General features: G+C 41.1%; 1 protein-coding gene across 2 annotated transcripts in view; it reads right to left on the bottom strand.

Moving 5' to 3' along the window:
- PPA2 (inorganic pyrophosphatase 2) overlaps positions 1-20,114 on the bottom strand; it is a 134,834-nt gene extending 114,720 nt beyond the window's left edge. For both annotated transcript variants that reach the window (XM_075544858.1, XM_075544859.1), the window contains exon 1: positions 19,924-20,114. In XM_075544858.1, the coding sequence (XP_075400973.1) occupies positions 19,924-20,098 (175 nt within the window). In that variant the 5' untranslated portion in view covers positions 20,099-20,114. The remainder of the gene's footprint in view (positions 1-19,923) is intronic.
- Between the last annotated feature and the right edge of the window lie 2,358 nt (positions 20,115-22,472).

The following is a 22,472-nucleotide window of genomic DNA, read 5'->3' as shown; positions in this document are numbered from 1 at the left end:
GAACTCACTGTTCTTAGGATAGAGCTACCACTAAGTTTGAGGCCTAAATCCATTCTATATCTATGGTTTCTATATGTCTCTGGTTCACTTTGGAGACATTATCATTTTATAGTAAAGAACATTATAAATCATCCCCATGGAGTATAAAGTAATTCTATTGATAGTATCTTTAACCTAGCCAAAGATACAGAATTGAAAACACTGTTGAGAAAGAAAATTATACATGTATAGACCAGTTTTTCTGAACACAGGACAAGTACAGCTGCCCTGTAGAGATGAAAAGCTTAAGTAACTGGATAATACTTATAAGAACAATGAAGATTGGGGATAGGCCAAAACTTTCAATAACACTCAGAGGCAGAACTATGCCTGTCAGGCCAACACGTGCCATAGAAAACCAAAGAGAACATGAAAATATTAAGTATATGGTAGTCTCAGGCCATTATTCATTGGGGACCAACAAAGCAAGAGATCCGAACCAGTCTAACCACAAATTCCATAACCTTAAAATAGTGGTCATTTGCTTTTTCTCACACTTGGGCATTTCAGTCTGAAGTCCGTAAGTCAAAAGGAGTTCGGTTCCTAGATGCAAGTTCCTAAACCTACTATAGAAAAGTGTGAGGTAAAGCCCAGTTCACTTGGTGGGGTTTCCGTAACAAATTCTTCTGGTGTGGCTGATGAAGGATGCTATGTACCCCAAAAGGACAGAGTCTAAAATCCCAGAACTCATGGGCTAGGTCACCAATGGCTGGATCATATCGATCATATCTAGGTCAAAAGTGTCCGATTAGGAATACAGTACCGGTCGTATTCTCCCCCTTGGGTTCTATAAAAGTATTGTTAAGCATTTTTCTCTGAAGAGAGGTTGCCCAACTCGGTTTACCCAAGAGAAGTGTCTCCAAGACAGACATGTCCTCCACCCCACATCATGATTGGAATTTTCAGCAAAGTTTGTTAATCATTCTTGTAGGTGTTTCTATGGCTTGGGGCACACTTACAGGAGAGAGTGCATAAAGATTAGAACTCTTCTACACTACTGGTGGGATTGTACATACGTACATGTACAACCCTTGTGCAAAATATGTCACTACCTAAAACAGTACCATAAAGAGTTATAGACTCAGAAAATACAGGAGTACTTCTACCCTGTCCTGTAGGATTGTTATGTGTCAGAATTAACTCAATGGTGGTGAGTTTGATTTTGGTTTCAGAACAATGTTGTATTGAGAAACTGACTCCAGCTGGGGTGAGACCTCCTCTGTCTAAGTGTTTTTTAAAGATGTACAAAAAAGCAAACAAATCATGATATGTTTCACAGGCACTAGGCAGGCTCACTACTTCATTGCTTGGGAGACCAGATTAGATTACCTGACCTGAGATAAGAAGCCTTTCTTTGAAGCCTTCCTATGAAGAGTCCACGTAGTGGACTCATATTAATATCTGTCCTTTTGTGATTGACTAACTTTACTCAGCATAATGGTTTCTAGGTCCATGCATGTCATGAGGTGTTTCATGGCTGTTTTTAAGGAATGAACAGCAGTCCTTGTTGCCTATGTACCAGTTTCTTTATCCATTCTTTTACTGATGGGTATTTGGACTGTTTCTAGTTTTTGGCTATTGTGAATTATGCTGAAGTGAACATGGGAAAACATACATCTGTTTGTGTTCCATTTTTTTTCTTTTAAGGTATATGCCCAGCAAAAATATTGCTGGATCATAAGGTATTTTTATTTCCAGTTGTTTTAGGTAATACCATATCATTTTCCACAAGGTTGGTACATGTTTATGAGTTCCATTCTTTCCACAGTATGTAAGAGTTCCAATCTTTCCATACCCTTCCAGCATATGCTATTCTCTGTTGTTGTTTTTCTTCTTTTAATTGGGCTATTGTTGTGGTTGTAAAGTATTACCTCATCATTGTTTTGATTTGCATTTCCCGGATAACTAGTGATCAGGAGGATTTTTCCTTGTTTGCTAGGCAAGTAATTCCTTTTGAATTGTTCATTCATGTCCTTTGCCCACATTTTAACTGGATTGTTCAGTGTTTTAATTAATGTTATAGAATTCATTAGATTTTAGTTATTAGTCCTTTGTTTGCAGTGTTACTGCTAAAAAGTTTTCTCAATACTTGGGCTCCTGCTTTACTCTTTTCATGAAATCTTTCGATGTGCATAAGTGTTATATTTTTAATAAGCTACCAGAAATATATTTTGTCTTCCACTGTGTTTACATCCTTGATTATATTTGGTAATCTGTGTATGCCCTGCTATACGGCCCTTATGTTTGTTCCAGTGATCTCACTGGTGATCCTCTGGGCATTCTGAGTTCATTTTGTACATAGGGCAAGGTAGGGTTTCTGTTTCATTCTTCTGCAGATAAAGAACAGTTTTTTCAAGCATCATTTGTTGAAAAGGGTGTCCCTGTCTCATTTAATTTTTTGGGGGGGGTCCCTTTGTCAAAAATTGATTGCCTGTATGTGGATGCTGTTATTTCTGGGCTTTCTATTCTGTTCCAATGATCTATGTATCTCTCATTGTATCAGTACCAGGATGTTCTGATTTCTCTAATTGTGTAATGGGTCTAGAGAATGGGTTGTATTAGGCCTCTTACTTTGTTGTTTTTGAGTGCTCTTTGCTTATCCTGAGTCTCTTCCCTTTCCACATGAAATTGGTAGTTTGTTCATTTTTTTCATTAAAGAATGAAGTTAGGATTTTTAAAATTGGAATTGTGTTTGTAAAATGCTTAGGTAGTATTGATATTTTCACAATATTAAGGTTTCATACTTATAAACCAGGATATTCCTTCAGTTGTGTAGTTTGCTTTTGACTTCTTACAATGATATTTTGTAGTTTCTTTATACATGTCTTTTGCTTCTTTGGTTAGGTTTATTCCTAAGTATTTCATCTTTGTGTGGCTATTGTAAATTGTATTATTTATTGATGTCTTCTCCAGAGCTCTTTTTGAGGATAAGGAGCCAATTGATTTCTGCTTGTTAATCTAGTATCTTGCTACATTACCAAATAGTCAATTGTTTCCAACAGTCTTATTGTAGAGTTCTCTATATAAAATCATAGTATCTGTAGATATTAAGAGCTTCACTTCCGCTTTGATCAACTGTGTTTCCATGATTTCTTTCATAGTCTAATAGTTCTTTCTAGCTAGGGCTTCCAATACGATGTTGAGTAAGAGTGGCAATAGGAGACATCTTTGTGCAATTCCCATTCTCAGGGGGAATATTTTCAGTTTTTCCCCATTGAGACAGACAGTTATTGGATTTTCATATATGGCCTTTATTATATTAAGGAATTTGCCCTCTATTCCTATTTTATTGAGTGTTTTACCAGATACAGGTATTGGATATTGTCAAGTGCTTTTTCTGCATCTACTGATAGGATCACATAGTTTTTTTCTTTGTCTTGTCTTATGTGGTGGATGGCATTGATGGTTTTCCTGATGTTGAACCATCCTTTCATTCTTCCTATGAATTCTACTTAGCCAGGACGCTTTATTTATTTATTTATTATATGTTGTTGAATTATATTGGCCCCAATTTGGTCCAGACTTTTTAGGTTTATGCTCATGAGGGATATTAGTCTGTAGTTTTCTGTCTTGGTGGAGATTTGCCTGGTTTTAGTATCAAGGTTATGCTCACCTCATAGAATGAGCTTGAGAGTTTGCTGTCCACCTCGATATTCCGGAACAGTCTGTGTAGAATTGGTAGCAGCTCTTACCTGACGATTTGGTAGAATTCCCCCGTGAAGTCGTCTGGTCCTGGACTGTCCTTGGCTGGAAGTTTCCTGATGACCTTCTCTAGTTCTTCTTTTGTTATGGGTCTGTTCAGGTTTTCTACATTCGTCTGCATTAATTGGATTACTGTTGTTATTAGATGCGGTTGAGTTGGTTCTGACTCAGCCACTCTGTGTTCAGAAGACACCAACACTGCCCAGACCTACAACATCTGCACAAATGTTTGTATTTCTAGATATTTGTCCATCTTTTCTAGACTATCAAATTTGTTGAAGTAGTCTATTTTCTTTTTATTTCATTTGGATTGGTTGTGATATCACCCTTTTCATCTTCAATCCTAGATATTTTTGTCTTTTCTTTCTTTTCTATGGTTTTTGCAGCTGGTTGTCAATTTTGTTCATCTTTTCAAGGAATCATCTTCTGGTGCTGTTGATTTTTTTTTCTATTTTCTAGTTAGTATATTTCTGGTCTAATCTTAATGATTTTTATTCTCTTGTAAGGTTTATGTTGTTGCCCTTGTTTTACTAGTTTGTGTGTTGTGTTAGGGTTGAGTTGACATTGGACTTCGGTTTTTTAAAATTTGTGTTGATAATAAATTGAATCCAGGGCAGATGATACCTTCAAGACCAGGGGTATGAGTGGCGATACTGGGAGGGTAGAGGGAGAGTGGGTTGGAATGAAGGAATCGATTATAGGGATCTTCATGTAACCTCCTCCCTGGGGGACGGACAACAGAATAGGGGGTGAAGGGAGACATCGGACTGGGCAGGATGTTACAAAATAATAATTTATAAATTATCAAGGGCTCATGAAGGAGGGGGAGTGAGAAGGGAGAGGGGGGGAAAGAGGACCTGATGCCAAGGGTTTAAGTGGAGAGCAAATGCTTTGAAAATAATGAGGGAAATGAATGTACAGGGCGCTTTACACAACTGATGTATGTATGGATTGTGATAAGAGATGTATGAGCCCCTAATAAATGTATAAAAAAATTTAAAAAAATAAATTGCCCTCAAATAACTGCTTTTGCTGTATCGCAAAGATTTGGTATCTTGTATTATAGTTCTCATTTGTTTCTAAAAAATCTCTTACTTCCATCCCTTATTTTATCTATTTCCCAGTGATTTTCAGTAGTATGTTGTTCAGTCTCCATGTGTTTGTCTTTATGTTCCTGTTATTGCTATTGTTCTACTCAGTTTTATAGTATTTTGATCTGACAAAATGTCAGATGTTTATGAATTTGTCAGATGTTTATGAACAATCTCAATGTTTATGAATTTGTTGAAGCCTGCTTTGTGCTAGCATATGATGTATTCTACATATCTTTATTTTCTCATCATACTTGAGGGATAATTTTGCTGGATATAGCATTCTTGGTTGGTAGTATTTTTCTTTTATAATTTTATACATGTTGCTCCATTGTTTTCTTGTATGCTTAGTGTCTACTAAGTCCATAGTTTGACAGTTTTATTGTGTGTACAAGTCTGTCACATGGAGACCAGGTGTGAGGTAGTGCACAGGCAAGAATGAAAAAGCAAAAACAAGAAAGTGACAAAAAGCATTGCTTGGGTACTAAATATGCCTTCACCAAGCTGCCCACTCATTCTGCTGTCTACACGGGCTGCCTGAGGGCAACCAGGTTAAAAAGTTTGGCTGGGTGGGTTGGCTCCAGTGCCTTGAAAGACCAGCTTGTGCACAGGAGGGGGCATGCACAGAGTGTTTTGTGCTGTGGTCAATGGTAAAGGAGAGTCCATCAACAGGCATTGCTGATCTCCTACTTTAAGAAGCTTTGGTTTACTTAGTTTTAAGTTGATTTTCTCATTTCCAAGAAGGGCAGGCAACCCTTCCTAGTGGAATCTGTCAGGTAGTTGCTGATACTTTCCTGTGCTTGTCATCTGGTACCCATAATCCTCTGTTACATTCCTTTGACATTTTATTCTACTTCCTGGTATAGTTATTTGACTCTGTCAACATTCCAGTAGACTATTTCAATAATCATATTTTTTAAAGACCAAGTGAGTTTATTTTGTTTGATTTTTTAAAAGGATTTTATCATAGCATTTTCTTTTTGTTTAATGAACGCACATTTTAAAAATTGAGACACATAATTGATTTTTTAAGTTCATATTCTGCTTTTTCCTGCCTACTTTTCAGTACTTTTCCCTTAAGTTCATTAATTCAGTAAATATTTTCAGAACACATACAATATACAACCACTATTAAAGGTATCAGGGAGTATGAACTTTCCATTCTTAGGGAAATTGTAGCTAACCAGGTTAGTGATTCATGGACCAGATGGGTTCACAGGAGAATTCTACCAAGCATTCAGGGAAGAACTGACAACAATCCTACATACTCTTCCAGAACATAATAAAACAGGGCAAACTCCCTAACTCCTTCTATGAAGCTAGTATAACTCTGATACTGAAACTGGGCAGGGATCCCACAAAAATCGAGAATTACAGACCAATATCCTAAATGAAAATCAATGCAAAAATCCTTAACAACATAATGGCCAATAGAATACGAAAGTATATAAAACAAATAACTCACCACGACTAAGTGGGATTTATATCAGGAATGGTTCAACATACGAAAGACCATTATTATCATTTAGCACATTGACATGAAAAACTATAAGAACCACATGATAATATCAATAAATGTGGAAAAAGCATCTGACAACATCCGATACCAATTTCTGTTTAAGACACTTAAGATGACTGGAATGGTAGGAAAATTCCAAAAGATAATAAAAGCTGTATATGAAAAACCAACAGCCAATGTGTTAGTCAATGGAGAAAAGACAATCCCACTGAAAAAGGGGACCAGACAAGTATCCCCCTTGCCCCCACTCTTATTTAACACAGTGCTGGAGGTTTTAGCTAACAGCATAAGGCAAAGGCAAGACATCAAAGGTATTCGCCTGGGGGAGAAAGAGGTGAAACTATTGTTATTTGCAGATGATATGATGCTACAAAGGGAAAATCTCAAAAGCTCCACAAGGGGAGTACTGGAAGCAATAGAGGAGTATGGCAGAGTAGCAGGAAACAAGATCAGCAAACAGAAATCTATCAGATGGCTATACACATCAGATAAGACCACAGAAGAGGAGATCAAAAAGGTGGTACCCTTCACAGTAGCCAAGCACAAATTGAAATATCTAGGGACATACCTTACTAAAAGAACAAAAGATTTATATGAGGAAAACTACAGAACACTATTAAAGGAAACCAAGAGTGACCTCAACAAATGGAAGAATAGCTCATGCTTGTGGACTGGAAGACTCAATATAGTAAAGATGTCAGTTCTGCCGAAGGCACTATATAAGTTTAATACAATCCCAAAACAATTAACTTCACCTTTCTTCAAAGAAATGGATAAACTGATTACTAACTTCACATGGAAAGGGAAGAACCCCAGAATTGGCAACTCCTCAAGAAGAATACAGTGGGAGGGTTTACTTTATCTGACTTTAGGACATATTATATAGCCACAGTAGTGAAAACCACATGATACTGATATAATGACAGACACTCAGACCAATGGAAAAGAACTGAAGATCCAGAAATAAAATCAACAGCATACAGACAACTGATCTTTGATAATAACCCATAAAATATCAAATGGGAAGCAGATGCCCTTTTCAACAAGTGGTGCTGGAAGAAATGGCTACGTGCCTGCAGAAAAATGAAGCAAGAACCTTATCTCACTCCATGAACAAAAATAAACTCAAGGTGGATCACAGACCTCGAGATAAAACCAAAAACTATTAGGGCTATTAATGAGGGAATTGGGACCAACCTGAGAACTTTGGTGCAGGGAATACATAGGCTAGCAGAAATAGTGAAAGACACAAACACACAACCTGACAAGTGGGATATACTGAAGATAAAACAACTGTGTGCATTGAAAGAATTCACCAAGAGAATAATAAGAGAGCACACAGACTGGGGAAACATCTTTAGTAATGACACATCAGACAAAGGCCTTATTACTAAAATCTACAATACTCTGCTAGCTTCCAAAAAGAAAAAATGAATTGCCCACTGAGGAAGTGGGCAAAGGACCTGAACAGAAGTTTCACAGGGGTAGAAATCCAAGTGGCCAATAAACATATGAGAAAATGTTCCCGATCATTAGCTATAAGAGAAATGTAAAATAAAACAACTATGAGATACCACCTGACACCCTCAAAGGTAACCCAATTCAAAAAATCAGAAAGTAACAAGAGTTGAAGGAGCTGTGGTGAGATAGGAACTCTCATCCACTACTGGTGGACCTGTAGGTATGTACAGCCACTATGGAAATCAATTTGGTGATATCTAAAACAGATGGAAATTCAGCTACCATAAAACCCAGCAATGCCCCTACTGGGCATATACCCAGAAAAGGCAAGAAACAAACCACGGCCAGACATCTGTGCTTCAATGTTCATCATGGCACAGTTTAGAATTGCAAGGAGTTGGACACAACCCAAATTTCCATTAACAGATGAATGGATTAAAAAACTGTGGTACATACATACAATGGAGTACTATGTATCACTAAAAAGCAGTGATGAACGCATGAAGCATGTCACCACATGGGAAGAACTGGAGGAAATTATGCTAAGTGAAGTAAACCAAGCACAGAAGAACACGTACAACATGAGTCTACTGAGGTAAGCTTAAAAAATGCAAAAAGGGCATAATTAAAAAGCTACTGTATACAAACATTCTTACGGTGAGGTCCAGGTCGTATGTTAGGGGCCAGACCAAATCCAGGGATATATACATTAGCCAACTAAAAAGAGGGAGAAATTTTTTTAAAATAAATGAGTAGTGGGGGAACAGGGCACGAATGCATCCAAGAGGAGGGTATAATTTATATCTCCACAGGAAAGAGGGACCGGATTTCAACCCAGTGCTCAAAGACAGGAATGCAACATACAGGCATGAAGCAGGGAACCAGTAGAGAGGTCTGAGGGGTAGGCCCAATCCCAACTTTATGGACAGCCACCCCTCCCCCAAGAAGAATTTACTTCAGAGTACAGCACTGAAGCTACAGCTCAGGGAGAGGAACATGTCTGACCAGTACACCCAGGAACAAGTGAAGGGAGAGGAAGAGAGTGGAGCACATCCTGGCCCACCAAACCTTGAGAATGATGTCCGCACTCAGAGCAGCCAATGCAGAGAGGACCATATGGTCGGCCCACTACGAGACATGACATCCTTCACTGACCCACACCTCTATAGGGGACAACACTGGAGACACAGTGTGGGAATTGCACTCCATCTGACCCCACTACACCAAAGCAAAACACTAACAGGTGTGCAACAGAACAGCAAGGGGAACAGAGCAAGGAAGTCATGAGGGAATACAAAAAATAGGCTTTGGGGCCAAGGTGCAGCATCCCAGACTAGATGGGAAAATACTCCTAAAGGTCAACAGCAGACCTTCAGCTATTATCAGGCTTCTTTTGTGTGTCTTTGTTGTTGTTGTTATTGTAGTTGTTTTGTTGGGTTTTTTTTAAATCATTTTATTGGGGACTCTTATCACAATCTATACATCTATATATGCATCAATTGTATCAAGCACATTTGTACCTATATTGCCATCATCATTTTCAAAACATTTTCTTTCTACTTGAGCCCTTACTATCAGCTCCTCATTTTCCCCTCCCCCTACCCTTCCGCCCTCCTAAACCTTTGAAAATTTATAAATTTTTGGTTTTCATGTCTTACACCAACCAATGGTTCCCTTCACACACTTTTCTGTTGTCTGTCCCCCTGGGAGGGGGTTATATGTGGATCATTGTGATTGTTTCCTTTCGTCCCCTACCTTCCTCTTCCCCTCCTACTATCGCTACTCTCATTATTGGTCCTGAGGAGTTTATCTGTCCTGGATTCCCTGTGTGTCCAGATCTTATCTGTCCCAGTGTACATGCTCTGAGAGGCTAGCTGGATTTGTAAGGCAGAATTAGGAACATGATAGTGGGGTGGGGTGGGGAGGAAACATTAAAGAACTAGAGGAAAATTGTATTTCATTGGTGCTACACTGCACCTGACTGGTTCATCTCTTCCTTGTGACCCTTATAAAAGGGGGTGTCCAATTGTTTACAGATGGGCTTTGGGTCTCCACTCCACACTCCCCCTCATTCACAACATGACTTTTTTGTTCTGGGTCTTATATGCCTGCTACCTGTTCCGATGGACACTGCATGATCACCCAGGCTGGTGGTCCATCCGTTCCTTCTGGGTGGCTGGCAGGTTCACTAGTTTGCTGAAAGGTGAGCTATTGGAACCCACCCTGTGGTGCCATGGAAGAAGTCCTGGTAATAAGTCCTATAAATGTTACAGATAAGGAAATCCCATAAAGAAATTCTACTTTGTCACACCCAGGCTGCCATGAATCCAAACCATGTTTTCTTTTCTTTTGTTGCTTTGTTTTGCTCTGTTTTGTTTTTGTGCACATTATCTCTGCAGGTCTATATAGATAAGATAGGCGGGATCAACAATCTGGAATAGAAAACAACAGGACTGAAGGTTCCAGAGGAACAAAGGAGAAGGGGAGGCGGGAGAAAGGAAGTGGTTTTAACAGACCCAGGGACAAAGGAACAACAAGTGATCCAAAATCAGTGGCAAGAAGGGTGTAAAAAGCCTGGTGGGGCTTGATCAAGGGCAATGTAACAGAGAGGAATTACTGAAACCCAAATGAAGGCTGAGCATGATAGTGGGACAAGAGGAAAGGAAAAGGAAATAGAGGAAAGAACTAGGAGGCAAAGGGCATTTATAGAGGTCTAAATATAGGCATGCACATATGTAAATATATTTATATATGACGATGGGGAAATAGATCTAATGTGCATATATTTATAGGTTTAGCACTAAAGTAGATGGACATTGGGCCTCCACTTAAGTACTCCCTCAATGCAAGGATACATTTTTCTATTAAACTTGCATTCCATGATGTTCACCTTCCCCAACATGATCGCTGAAGACATGAAGAAAGCTGATGGTGCCCAGTTATCAAAAGATATAACGTCTGGGGTCCTAAAGGCTTGAAGATAAACAAGCGGCCATCTAGCTAAGAAACAACAAAGCCTACATGGAAGAAAGCACACCAGCCTGTGTGATCATGAGGTGTCGATGAGATCAGATGTCAGGCATCAAAGAACAAAAAGTTTTATCATTGTGAATTAGGGGGAGTGCAGAGTGGGGACCCAAAGTCCGTCTGTAAGGTTGTGGGGAGGAGATGAGCCAGTCAGGGTGCAGTGTAGCAACAATGAAACATACAACTTGCCTCTAGTTCTTTAATGCTTCCACCCCTCAACTATCATTACCCCAATTCTACCTTACAAATCCGGCTAGACTAGAGGATGTACACTGGTACAATTAGAAACTGGAAACACAGGGAATCCAGGGCAGATGATCCCTTCAGGACCATTGGTGAGAGTGGTGATATGGGGAGGGTAGAGGGAAGGTGGGATGGAAGGGGGGAACCGATGACAAGGATCTACATATAACCCCCTCCCTGGGGGATGGACAACAGAAAAGTGGGTGAAGGGAGACGTCGGACAGTGTAAGACATGACAAAATAATAATAATTTATAAATTATCAAGGGTTCGTGGGGAAGGAGGGGGAAAATGAGGAGCTGATACCAAGGGATCAAGTAGGAAAAAAAAGTTTTGAGAATGATGATGGCAACAAATGTACAAATGTGCTTGACACAATGGATGTATGTATGGATTGTGATAAGAGTTGTATGAGCCTCAATAAAACAATTTAAAAGATAAAAGAAGGTTAGTGATTTAAACAAATTAGCCACACCAACAGAGATGATGAACTTGATTGTCTGTTTCCATAAAGATTTACAGTCTCAGGAACCTGAAGTGTAAGTTCTATTCTGTCATATCGGGTTGGTGTGCGTTGGAACTGACTTGATGGCAGTAGGCTTGGGTTTTGGGAACGATTGAGCACTGGTTGCAGTGTGGAATAAGCATCAGGCTGTTAACCACAAGGTCGGCAATTCAAAGCCCATCAGGTCCTCTGCAGAAGAGAGATGAAGCTATCTGCTCTCATAAGGATATACAATATCAGTTATCCTATATGAGAAGAGGTTGGAATTGACTTGGTGGCACAGGGTTTGGGTTTATTTTTATGGAATTTATTTTTAGTGGGGATGGGGAGACTGAAGTAACATATATATATATATATATATATACATATATATATATATATATGAAATATATACATATATCAGCTCCAGGAGGGAAACAGTGAAAAATAAAGAGATAATATTTTGTACCGGATGGTCACAAAAGATATGACAGACTTTAGTACAGACCTGAATAAAGTGAAGGAGTGAGTAATACAGAACTCTAGAGAGGAGCATTTCACATACAGAGGTGCCGAAGCAAGAAATGCGTGGCATGTTTGAGCAACAAGGAGACCAGCATGACTGGAACAGTAAGCAAAGGAATGCCTAAATCCAAAGAGGCAGCCTGGCACGGGCCCAACAGTGGTAAAGGTTCCGAGTGAAACAGAAGGCCACTGGGTTGTTAGCAAAGCCTAGATATGACCTGACCTATTTTAAAAGGACCAGTCTGATTGCTCTAAAGAAAGCAGACTCTAATGGTACAAAGATGGATGCAGAAAGATCAATTGGGGGCCACTACAATGGAGCAGGTACACTGGTAGAGAATGATGGTGGCCTGGATCAAGATGGCACAAGTGAAATTAGAGAATTGTACTCTGGAAACATTTCAAAAACAAAGCTGATAGAATCTCCTAATGAAGTAAATCTTGGCTAAGAGTAGAAGGTGAAAAATTACTCCTAGGTTATTGGTTCTAGATGTGAAGACAAAGAAATCAATTGGCACAGGGGTAAGAGAATCAGGAATGCTCTAACATGTCACGCTTGAGAAACTTCTTAAAACCCTTGAGTAGAGCCACACATGGGTAGATGTGTAAATAGGAAGCTCAGGGAGTGATTATATCTAGAGTTAAATATATGGGCATCATAGATGGTATCTAAAAGTAGATCACCTAGAGTAAAAGTCACAAACTACGCCTCATGGATGAAATACAGCTCAATCTCTACTTTTGTTGGGGTTTTTTTTGGAAAATAAATTTGTTGGAACCTAGTCATGCTCCTAGATTTACATATTATCCATGGCTACTTTGTTGCACTGGCAGAGGACTGCGACAGGGACTGTGTCCCCCAAGACACATAAAATACAACCCAGCCTCTTACAGATATCATTTGCTGACTCTTATCCTAGAGAGAGTACAGAATGAGGTGAGCTTTGAACCGAGCTCTTAAAAAAACAAAACAAAACCCCCTCACTGCCTTTGAGTTAATGCTGACTCATAAAGGCCCTACAGGACAGGGCAGAACTGCCCCCTATGACTTGCTGAGACGGTAACTTCGTAGAGGAGTAGACAGCCTCTGCTTTCTCCTGTGGAGCGGCTGGTAGTTTCAAACTGCTGACTTTGTGACTTGCAGCCCAATGGGTAACCACTATGACTATGCCACCATGGCACCTCAGACTGAGTTCTAAGGTATTGTAAGTTTAGAATTCCGAAATACAAGACAGACCAAGTCAGGAAAACTTAGAAGAAATAACCATAAGAAACAAAATTATTAAGAAGTCTTCCAGAGGCAAGAGTTTTCAGGAGAAAAAAAATAAAAGGTCATGTGAGACGAACATACAACACTGATGATGACATTTGTCACAAGGAAATCATAGGTGATGCTGTTGGTTGTTGCTAGGTGCTATGGAGTTGGTTCCCACTTACAGAGACCCTGTGCATACTACTCAGTCCTACACCATTGTGATGGTTTGATGTACTTGGGTTTATGTAGGGGCTGAGTTCAACCTCTCAATCAGGTTGCATTCTGATGCTACCTTCTTGAGGGTGTGGCATTTTGTGTAAGAGACCCCATGTACAAAAACAAGCTGTCTCTTGCCCCTTCACTTTCTGCTGGTTCTAAATCCTGCACCTGGTTGACAATGTCCTGTTCTCTCGCCTGCCGGTCTCAGACTGCTGACTTTGAATTTATTCATCAGACCTCAGAGTCCTTCTACTCTGCATCCACCAGCCTGTGGCCTTCCTGCTACATCTTCCCGCTTCTTGTTGGTCAGTTCCTGCAGCAACACAAGTGAGGAGACGCCTACGGTTTATACTCGGCCCACAGCCTACAACAGACTGGACTTACCTACTTCTAAAACAACATTTACATTTCTTGATATAAATCTCTTTCTGTATACACATATATAAAAGTGTCACTGGTTTTGTTTTTCTAGGGAACCCGAATTAACACAACCATCCTCACATTTGTAATGTTTGAACCACTGCTGCTGCAACTGTGTCAATGCAACTCATTGAAGATCTTTGTTTCTCATTGACCCACTGCTTTACCAACCACGACGGCCTTCTCCCCGACATCAAGTGTCAAGTACAGGCAACACTCTCGCCGTCCGCATTTCTATGGAGCATCGCAAGGTTGGAACTGATGAGGATGATAACAGAAATGTGGGTGAAGGGAAACTACGGACAGTGTAAGATATGAAATAATAACAATCTATAATTGACCAAGGATTCACGAGACGAGAGGGAGGGAGGCGGAAAAAGAAGAGCTTATACCCGGGCTCAAGTAGAAAATGTTTTGGAAATGATGATGGCAACATATGTACATATATGCTTAATACAATTGATGTGTATGGAATGTTATAAACGCTGTAAGAACCCCCAATAAAATGGTTTTAAAATAAGACTGAAGGGAAAAAAACCCACTAATACATTGGTTAATATCTTGACTACTTGCAATACAGCACTGAATATGGATCTTAGTAAAATGAAATCCTTCACAACTTCAATCTCTTCTCCGTTTATTATGATGTGCTCATGGGTTCAGATATGAGGACTTTTGTTTTCTTTATACTAACTTGTAAACTAAACTCCAGGCTGTGGACTTTGCTCTCCATCAGCAAGTGCTGCAAGTCCTCTTGCTTTCAACAAGCAAGGCTGTGTCACCTTCACGATGCGTGTTGTTAGTGAACCTTCTCCTCTAATCCTGATGTGCTCTGCACATCTAGTTTCTTAGTTTACTCATTCAGCATGTGCATTGAATAAGTAATATGAAAGGTTACAACCATCAGAGCCTGACCATGATTTTTGCTTAGTTTGTTTATACTTATGAACAAGAAGAGAAAAGTTAACTGCTAAATCTCTACATGAGGGAGGCTTTTTGATAGGCTATCTTCCTGTTTAAGAAGCTGCTGTTACCTAGCCAGAAAAACCCAAACCCCCTACCATCAAGTTGACTTGGCCATAGCAACCTACCTAAGGTCTCTGAGACTGTAAATCTTTTGGGGAATGGAAGTCCTTTCTTTCTTCCACTGAGAATCTTGTGGGTTTGAATCACGGACCTTGTGATTAGCAGCCCAATGGCTAATTCACAGAGCCCCCAGGACTCTTTGTACCTTCTGAGTGGTCCTTAAATACCAGAATGTGAAGAGCTCTAGTAAGGAAGTAACAACAGCAGTTTGAATCTCTCCTATACATTATTTTTCAATGTCTACAGAAGAAACTAACCCACCCCTCAAAGTATCCTCGCATGCGAAACACAGGTGTGCTGCTCTGTAATAAAATGTAATCTACACCCACCTTTCTCCCCTTTTATCCTGATATCTGCATAATCATTACCTCTGAGGTTCTGAAAAACAGGTCAACTTCTTCCTAATCTACAATCCCCTCAGCATAAATACTTAATGAAGCTTTCCTTCACACTGCTTCATTAACAGCCAGATCTACCTCCATCAGTTCTTCATCTTCCACTGACATTTCCAAATCTCAAACTAGATGATGGCTCCTTTTATTTGTTGTTTTACAGTTACCCTCCTTTTTTTAAAAAAAAAGTATTGACATGCTATCACTTTAACAGGATATTTATTTGGAACGAGATGACATAAACAATTGTAATCACCCTTCTAACTGGTCTTGACACTTCACTCTTGTTAAAAATCAGACTGCATCCCTAAGAATAAACTAGTGAATTCTTCCAAGCCCATCAGTAGACACTAGATATACTAGATATAGCTAAACATGTCAAAAACTTACCTTCAACTGGTCTGAAATAAGATTTTACTCCATCACGTTTTACTCCATAACTTATCTATGTGTTTCTTTCTCTTGTAAAAGTAGGTGATATCAAGATAAGTTTATTACTTCTATTAACATGTAAGAAATGAATGGAATGTGAAACACACTAATACATATATTATATATACTATTACAAGATTTTATATATATGTGTACATATATAATATCTACTGTTACATTATATGCACATGTGTATATATCTAAAACCATGTCATAGTATATTGATACATCTATGCCAAGTATAAAGCCATTTTATAGATTATTCTGCAAGCTCTACTGACAACCAGCTTTGCTTTTTTTATTTTCTGATCACTAGATTAAGAAATATTTTTTAAAATGTTAAGTCCATTTAAGTCCATTTTCCTTTATTCTGATCAGCTCACAAGATTCAAATTTCATGATAGTCATTTAGAAAACTCAGCTGTTTTAAAACTAAGATTCATGGATCAATAACCAAATCAATAAAATTTTCATTTTTCTATAATCACATACTACCTAGTTTATTTTAGAACGGTGCCATGTTGCGACCACTGTTTCTAGACGTTGCAAGAATCTTCCCACTCAGTGTGTCCCCTCAAAGTGAATTCCATGAAATCCTTTCACTGGGAGACTAATAACTGTTCTGAGAAATAAGGGCTTGGTGTAACTTACTTTAGACTCTGGCAGAACTTGAATAAGCACATTTTTAGTTTCTATGATAATAAAAACTGTTTAAGAAAGAAAAGAATTTGTCTAATAAACTAAGCCATGAATTCCCGATCACCACTGCAATGCTTATTCACAACTAAACAGAGTTTGAAAATACCTATCTGGTCCATCCATTCCATGACTTAATAATATATGCTAGAAAGCTTTGGTGACATATTCAAGGTCACACAGAAAGTTACTAGCAGAGTAGAGCTGGCACCAAGGGGGCCTGTTGATTCCTACCAGGATCTCTTTCCCCTATACCATTGTTTCATTCACTTCAACATTGTTTCTAAAACGTCTCTAAGAATTGCATCAGTAACTTATTCTGATTATTTGGAATGGCAGTAAAAAAGTACCCATTTTCAGAGACAGAGCTCAAAAATGTTCTACCTCCATTTCAGTAGTCTTTCAGAGTCTTGGGGTATATTTGAAAATGTAGGAAATGATTCTACATGAACAACTCTGAATAATACCAAGTAAAGCTGTAAGTAGTAGGTCGTTTCATGGATATGAAATAGAGGTGTATAATGCTCTACATAGACACTGCCTGCATTTAAAATATGTAATTGGTGAACATCTTTACAAGGAACAAGTTTTTAAAAAAAGAGAGAGCGCAAGCAATTTATTCATTGTTTCCCCCTTACCCCAATCACCTTAAAATTGCTTCCTTTCCCTTGTCCTGCCCTTTCTAGCAAATCGTCCTGGGCCAAGGATGCCATCTGGTGATTACTTCAGGAACTGTTTAGTCATAACACCTTCCAGTTACCTTTTAACCTTCCCCAAACCATACTCCCCTTCCTTCCAATTCTTGCCGTTTACTTCAATAAGTCCCCCTTTTCTTCCCTTTTGTTCCAATCAAATAAAAAACAGTACTGTTTAACTATCTTGGAAGAGGTTGTAGGAGAGAGAGGAGGCTTTCATCTCCTGTAAAAAGTTACAGTCTCGGAAACCCACATGGACAATTTCAGCCTGTCCTATAGGGTCGCTCTGAGGGAGCATGGCTCAGGAGTCGAAGAGTTTGGTTTGGTTTGGGTTGGAAACAGTACAGCCAGAGTGCTCTATAGCGTCAGAGATGGCAAGACTTCATCTCACACACTGGACACGTTGAAAGGAGAGAGCTGGCCCTGGGAAAAGGAAATCATATCGGTAAAATAGAGGGTTGGGGGTGGGGGAAGGATGATCCTCACAAGATGGCCTAACCCAAGGGCTACAACAATGGGCCCCTACATGGGGTGGTGCAGGACTGAGCAGGGTTTCTCCCTGTTGTGCATAGTGTCCTTATTAGTCAAAAGTGACTGACTTGATGGAACCTAACAGCAACATTCTAGCTAGAGGGAAAAAACACGAATACGAAATGGGAGTTTTTAACTAAAGAAACAAACCATCACCAGCGGTCAAGATAGCAGCAATATGCCCTAGGACTCTCTCGACCTTCAGGGATGTCAAATCAACTGCTTTATTTTACTGCTGCAGAAACTGACTCCCCCAAGAACGAAATGGAGTCCTTGTGTGGTGGTTTATGAATTGAACACAGAGAGGTTGGCAATTTGAGCCCAACCAGAGGTGCTTCTGGGGCCTGGGGCTCTACATTCTGAAACGATTAGCTACTGACAGCCCCATGCAGGGCAGTTGTATTCAGACACACGGGGGTCGCCATGCTTCAGAATTGACCTGATGATCAGCTACGGTTATGAGAAATAAGTAGGACGTCACCTGTCCAATGGCACATCCCCAGAGTGAATAGCATGGCTGATATGAAGGCCTAAGGCCCACCAACCCCTGCCTTTCTGTCCCCAATTCCAAATCCAATGCTCAGTATAAGAAGATTTCTAAAAGTTCAAGGGGCAATGGAATTAAAAGATAATTGAATTTTTCCATGAACTTTTGAAGCCCCCTCAAACACTCACTCTGGTCTCATCATGCCTAGTTTTTCTCAATCACTATGCAAAACAGCTGGGGACTAAACATCATCGGGTAGCTGATAACAAAGTCAGTGACTCAAACCCACCAGTTGTCCTGCTAGGCCACACAAACACAATCTGTTTCAGTGTTTCTGTTTTCTTCAACCTCTTATTATTATAAGTGTCTTACGGGCAGGATTCTTAAGTAAATCACCTCTGTCCCATACCTAACAATTTTAGCATACATCATAATATGGATTACTAATTCTGTTGCTTACTCTTGGTAACTACTCACTGGGGATACAGAATATTTTTACCATAATAGACAAGTTTTTAACTGGTTAAAAATCTAGCTACCATGTTGTAACATTGTTTCTGCAGTAAATCATCCTGTGATTATATATTTTGGAATATAACCCATTCAGAAATTTGAGGCTTCTTGTAAATGGTTCCAGTCTACCTAACCAATGTTAACCACACAAGGATGGAGACTATGTATCAAGCAGGGAAGAAAAAGAAAACAAAAACAAACCCCTCTTTAAAAAATTTTTCTCTCCACAAAAATATTCCTACTCCTAAACTCCGTCAGGTGACATGCAGACATTCTGTAATAATAATCGTTTACTCCAAGTCCTGTTACATAATCCTGACAGCCCTATGTAACAAAAGGGCAAATTAGGACACTTGCCCAGAGACAGATGCAAGTTCAGGTGAGGCGTTCAGGTCTGAAGGGCACCAAAGGCTAGTTAGTGGGGAATAAAGTGCGAAGGCAAGAAAGAGACGCCCTGCAGAGAAGTTCAGGCCCCTCTTGGGTCACTCATCAAGGAGGCAAGAAGGCAGCTCGCTATGTTCACTTCCTCGGTAATGTACGTGGTGGGTGAACAAAGAAAAAGGGGGTCCAAGGGCAGTGCTGGTCCCAGCCACGCCCCAGAAGGGAACTTCGCCCTCCGGGTTTGTGCACACTGGGGCGGATTCACCCCACCCGCACCCCACGGGCATCGCATTCGGGGTGCAACCGTGTGGGAAGAAAGCCGTGTTTCTGGGACATCGTTCTTCAGAGAACCCAAAAAAGACCGAAAGCCGCTAGGCTCGGTATCTCCCAAGTTCCGCTGATCGCTCGCTACCCGTTGCTGGGAGCTCGGAGAAGCAGTTTGCGGGACCGCGCGGAAGGAAACGCGCAAGGAGGCCTGCGGCGGCGGCGGGCACAGGGCGGGCGCAGGGCGGGCACAGGGCGGGCCCGCACACGCCGCCGCGGCTGCCGCTCAGCGTGGCTCGCCCGGGGCCGCGGCCCGCCCACCGCGCAGGAAGTTCCCGGCGGCCGGCGGGAGCCCAGAAGCAGGAAGAGGCGGCGGCCGCGGCGGGGCGGGGCGGGGCGGGGGCGGGAGGCCGCCGGGACGGCTCTGGCCCCACCCCCGCGGCGCCTCCGCGAGCTACTCACTCAGGAAGACGCGGTAGTCGGCCGAGTGGCGCCGGCCCCGCTCCTCCGTGCGGTACAGCGCCATGGCGCGGCGCGGCGCGGGCCTAGCGGCGGGTCCCTGCAGCCGCAGAGCGGCGGCCGCGGCGCGGGCAGGCCAGGTCCAGCCGGGGCACAGTAGCGGCAGCAGAGCGCGCATGGCGTCGCCTAGAGTCGCCAGCTCCGCGCGCCGTGACGACGCGGCCCGACCCGCTCGCGCGCCAGCGCCCCCTGCCTGCGGCAGTGATCACGCCACCCCGGGGCACCGGGCTGCGGCCGCGGACGGCCAGGCCTGCGGGAGGCGGGCTCCAGTGCAAGCCCTAGCGGGCGTTCCAGGGGCAATTTAACTTCCCCGCCTCGGAGCCATGATTGTACACACAGGACTAGTTGCCGGCATGTTGAATTTCAAGTCCGTTTGCGGTTTTGGGGGCTGGGCAAGGCAAAACAAGAAACAATGGATGTAGTTGGTACATACAAGAGATGCCTTCACAGATAACGTGGTGAACCCCATTGTGTGCAGAGGAGAATTGCTCCCTAAGACTGTGAGGTTTCAGGAGCAAATGGCCAGGCTTGTCTTCTGAGGGACCTCTGGGTGGATTCCAACCGTCAACCTTCCGTTAGTAATCACGCACTTGACTAGTTGGTCCCGTGGAGACAGAAGTGGGACCAGAAAGTGAAAGAAAATGAATGGCGTAATCAAGAAGAGCACCTCCTTCCCCTCCTCCACCCTTTCTTATATAAATTGCTGTCCACATCAAGCATTCACAAAGAGACCAGATCATTATCTTCTTGTGACGTTTTGCTGTGCATGCTCGTCACCTATATTGGGTAGGGTCTGCAACAGTGCCTGCTTGGCACAGAATAATCACTCAAGATTGTATAATTACTATGAATGTACTATTATTATGTAAACTACATTGCTTCCTCCATCTGACTGGCCTTCAATTTGCCATCCTGTGGTGGCTTGTGTGTTAACTGCCAAGCTGAAAACTCTTACTACTGCGCTTTCAAATACCAGCAGGTTCACCCACGGTGCACACGTTTTAGAGCAGTGTTCCAATGAAAATAGACTGGAGGGAAGGTCTGATAATCTACTTCAGAAAATCAGCCAATGTGGCGGGGGGTGGGGGAGGTGGGGGGGAGGGCTAGGCACCCCATGGATTACAACATTGTCAGACACAAATGTTGGACAAGTCCCTATTGTGAAGGCACAGAATACACAGTGACCCACCACAATGGACTCCGATGGTCATGAAGGGGTTTGAGTTGTTCTGTTGTACATAATGTTGCCATGAGTTAAAACTAATTTGACAGCAGTGAGCAGAAAGATGAGATGAATGAATACATTTTAAAATAAGTGACAACGAGCTTCTCAGAGGTGGCACAAATAACATTCGAAGCCTGGCCTAGTACAAGCTAATGGGCAATCTCTGGCAGTTCCCTGGGTACCCTGATTCCACAATCAGCTCCTGCCCTGCAAACCAGCTTTATGGGTGAGCCCATAAGCCATTGGAAAAGACAATGAAACCTTGACTTATTTCTACTCCAATTGTGAAGGGCACACATTCTTCCTTACGGGGCACTTGGGTTCTTCAGCATTCCCAATTATTTTTTGCCACTTAAAATGAGACGAACAACCCACCCAAATTCCTGAAGGGATAATTAAGGGGTTCTATTACTGACCACCTGTTGATCTGCTTAGATTGTAGATTCTAAAATATTTTTTGTCAACTGTGGTGGCTTTGTAATGTGTCAATGTCACTAGAGTAAAATATACAGCAGGCTCTCCTACTACAAGGGGGGGATGTCTTTTTAATTGATGTATCACAGTGGTATAATTTTATTGTTTCCTTATGTAGAAAAACGATTTAAGTGTTCTGTTAACCTTTGAAGATCCGCTGTTTGACTAAGACAGATTTCTAATGAGACAAAGTTGGGGACCAATTTCTAATGATCTATAGAGATTTAAAAAAGCATAAAACATTCCAGGTGTCTGATCTGCAGACATATCATTGTTTCATGGCATCGTCCTGATAGCTTCCTTTAAGAAATGGTACAGAGAAGAATTTTCTCAGAGAAATATTCCTCAAATGAACACTATTCTTTGTTTCTGGACACTTACAGTGATCCAGCAAATAGTTCTGAGACCCCTTTTAAGACAATAACTTTCCTAAAGAATGACAATACATCTTAAAAGTCACTGCCAGCAGTTATGAATATCCTAGCTTGAAGCAAAAACATTAAAAATGCTAAGCATTTTAGAATATATAATATTAACTATGAAGTCTTAACACTAGCTTGGATTTTATTAAACTAAAATGAGTTAATCGCTCAAATCCTATGTTTCACTCCTTACAATTTACTGACATAGTTCAGGGTCAGAATTAGCAGTCGGTTAACTGCTTGACTGCTAAGCAAAGTGTTGTAATTCGGACCTACCAGCCGCTCTGTAGGAAAGAGATGAGCCTGTTGACTTCAGTCAGGATTCCTTCCTTACCAACGGTACCGGGCTGAGGCTGTTTTTCTCTGCCCTA

This window comes from Tenrec ecaudatus, chromosome 3, assembly GCF_050624435.1.
Source record: "Tenrec ecaudatus isolate mTenEca1 chromosome 3, mTenEca1.hap1, whole genome shotgun sequence".
In the NCBI taxonomy this organism is placed as follows: domain Eukaryota; kingdom Metazoa; phylum Chordata; class Mammalia; order Afrosoricida; family Tenrecidae; genus Tenrec; species Tenrec ecaudatus.
The sequence above is the reverse complement of the archived record's forward strand: the minus strand, read 5'-3'. Positions and strand labels throughout refer to the sequence as shown.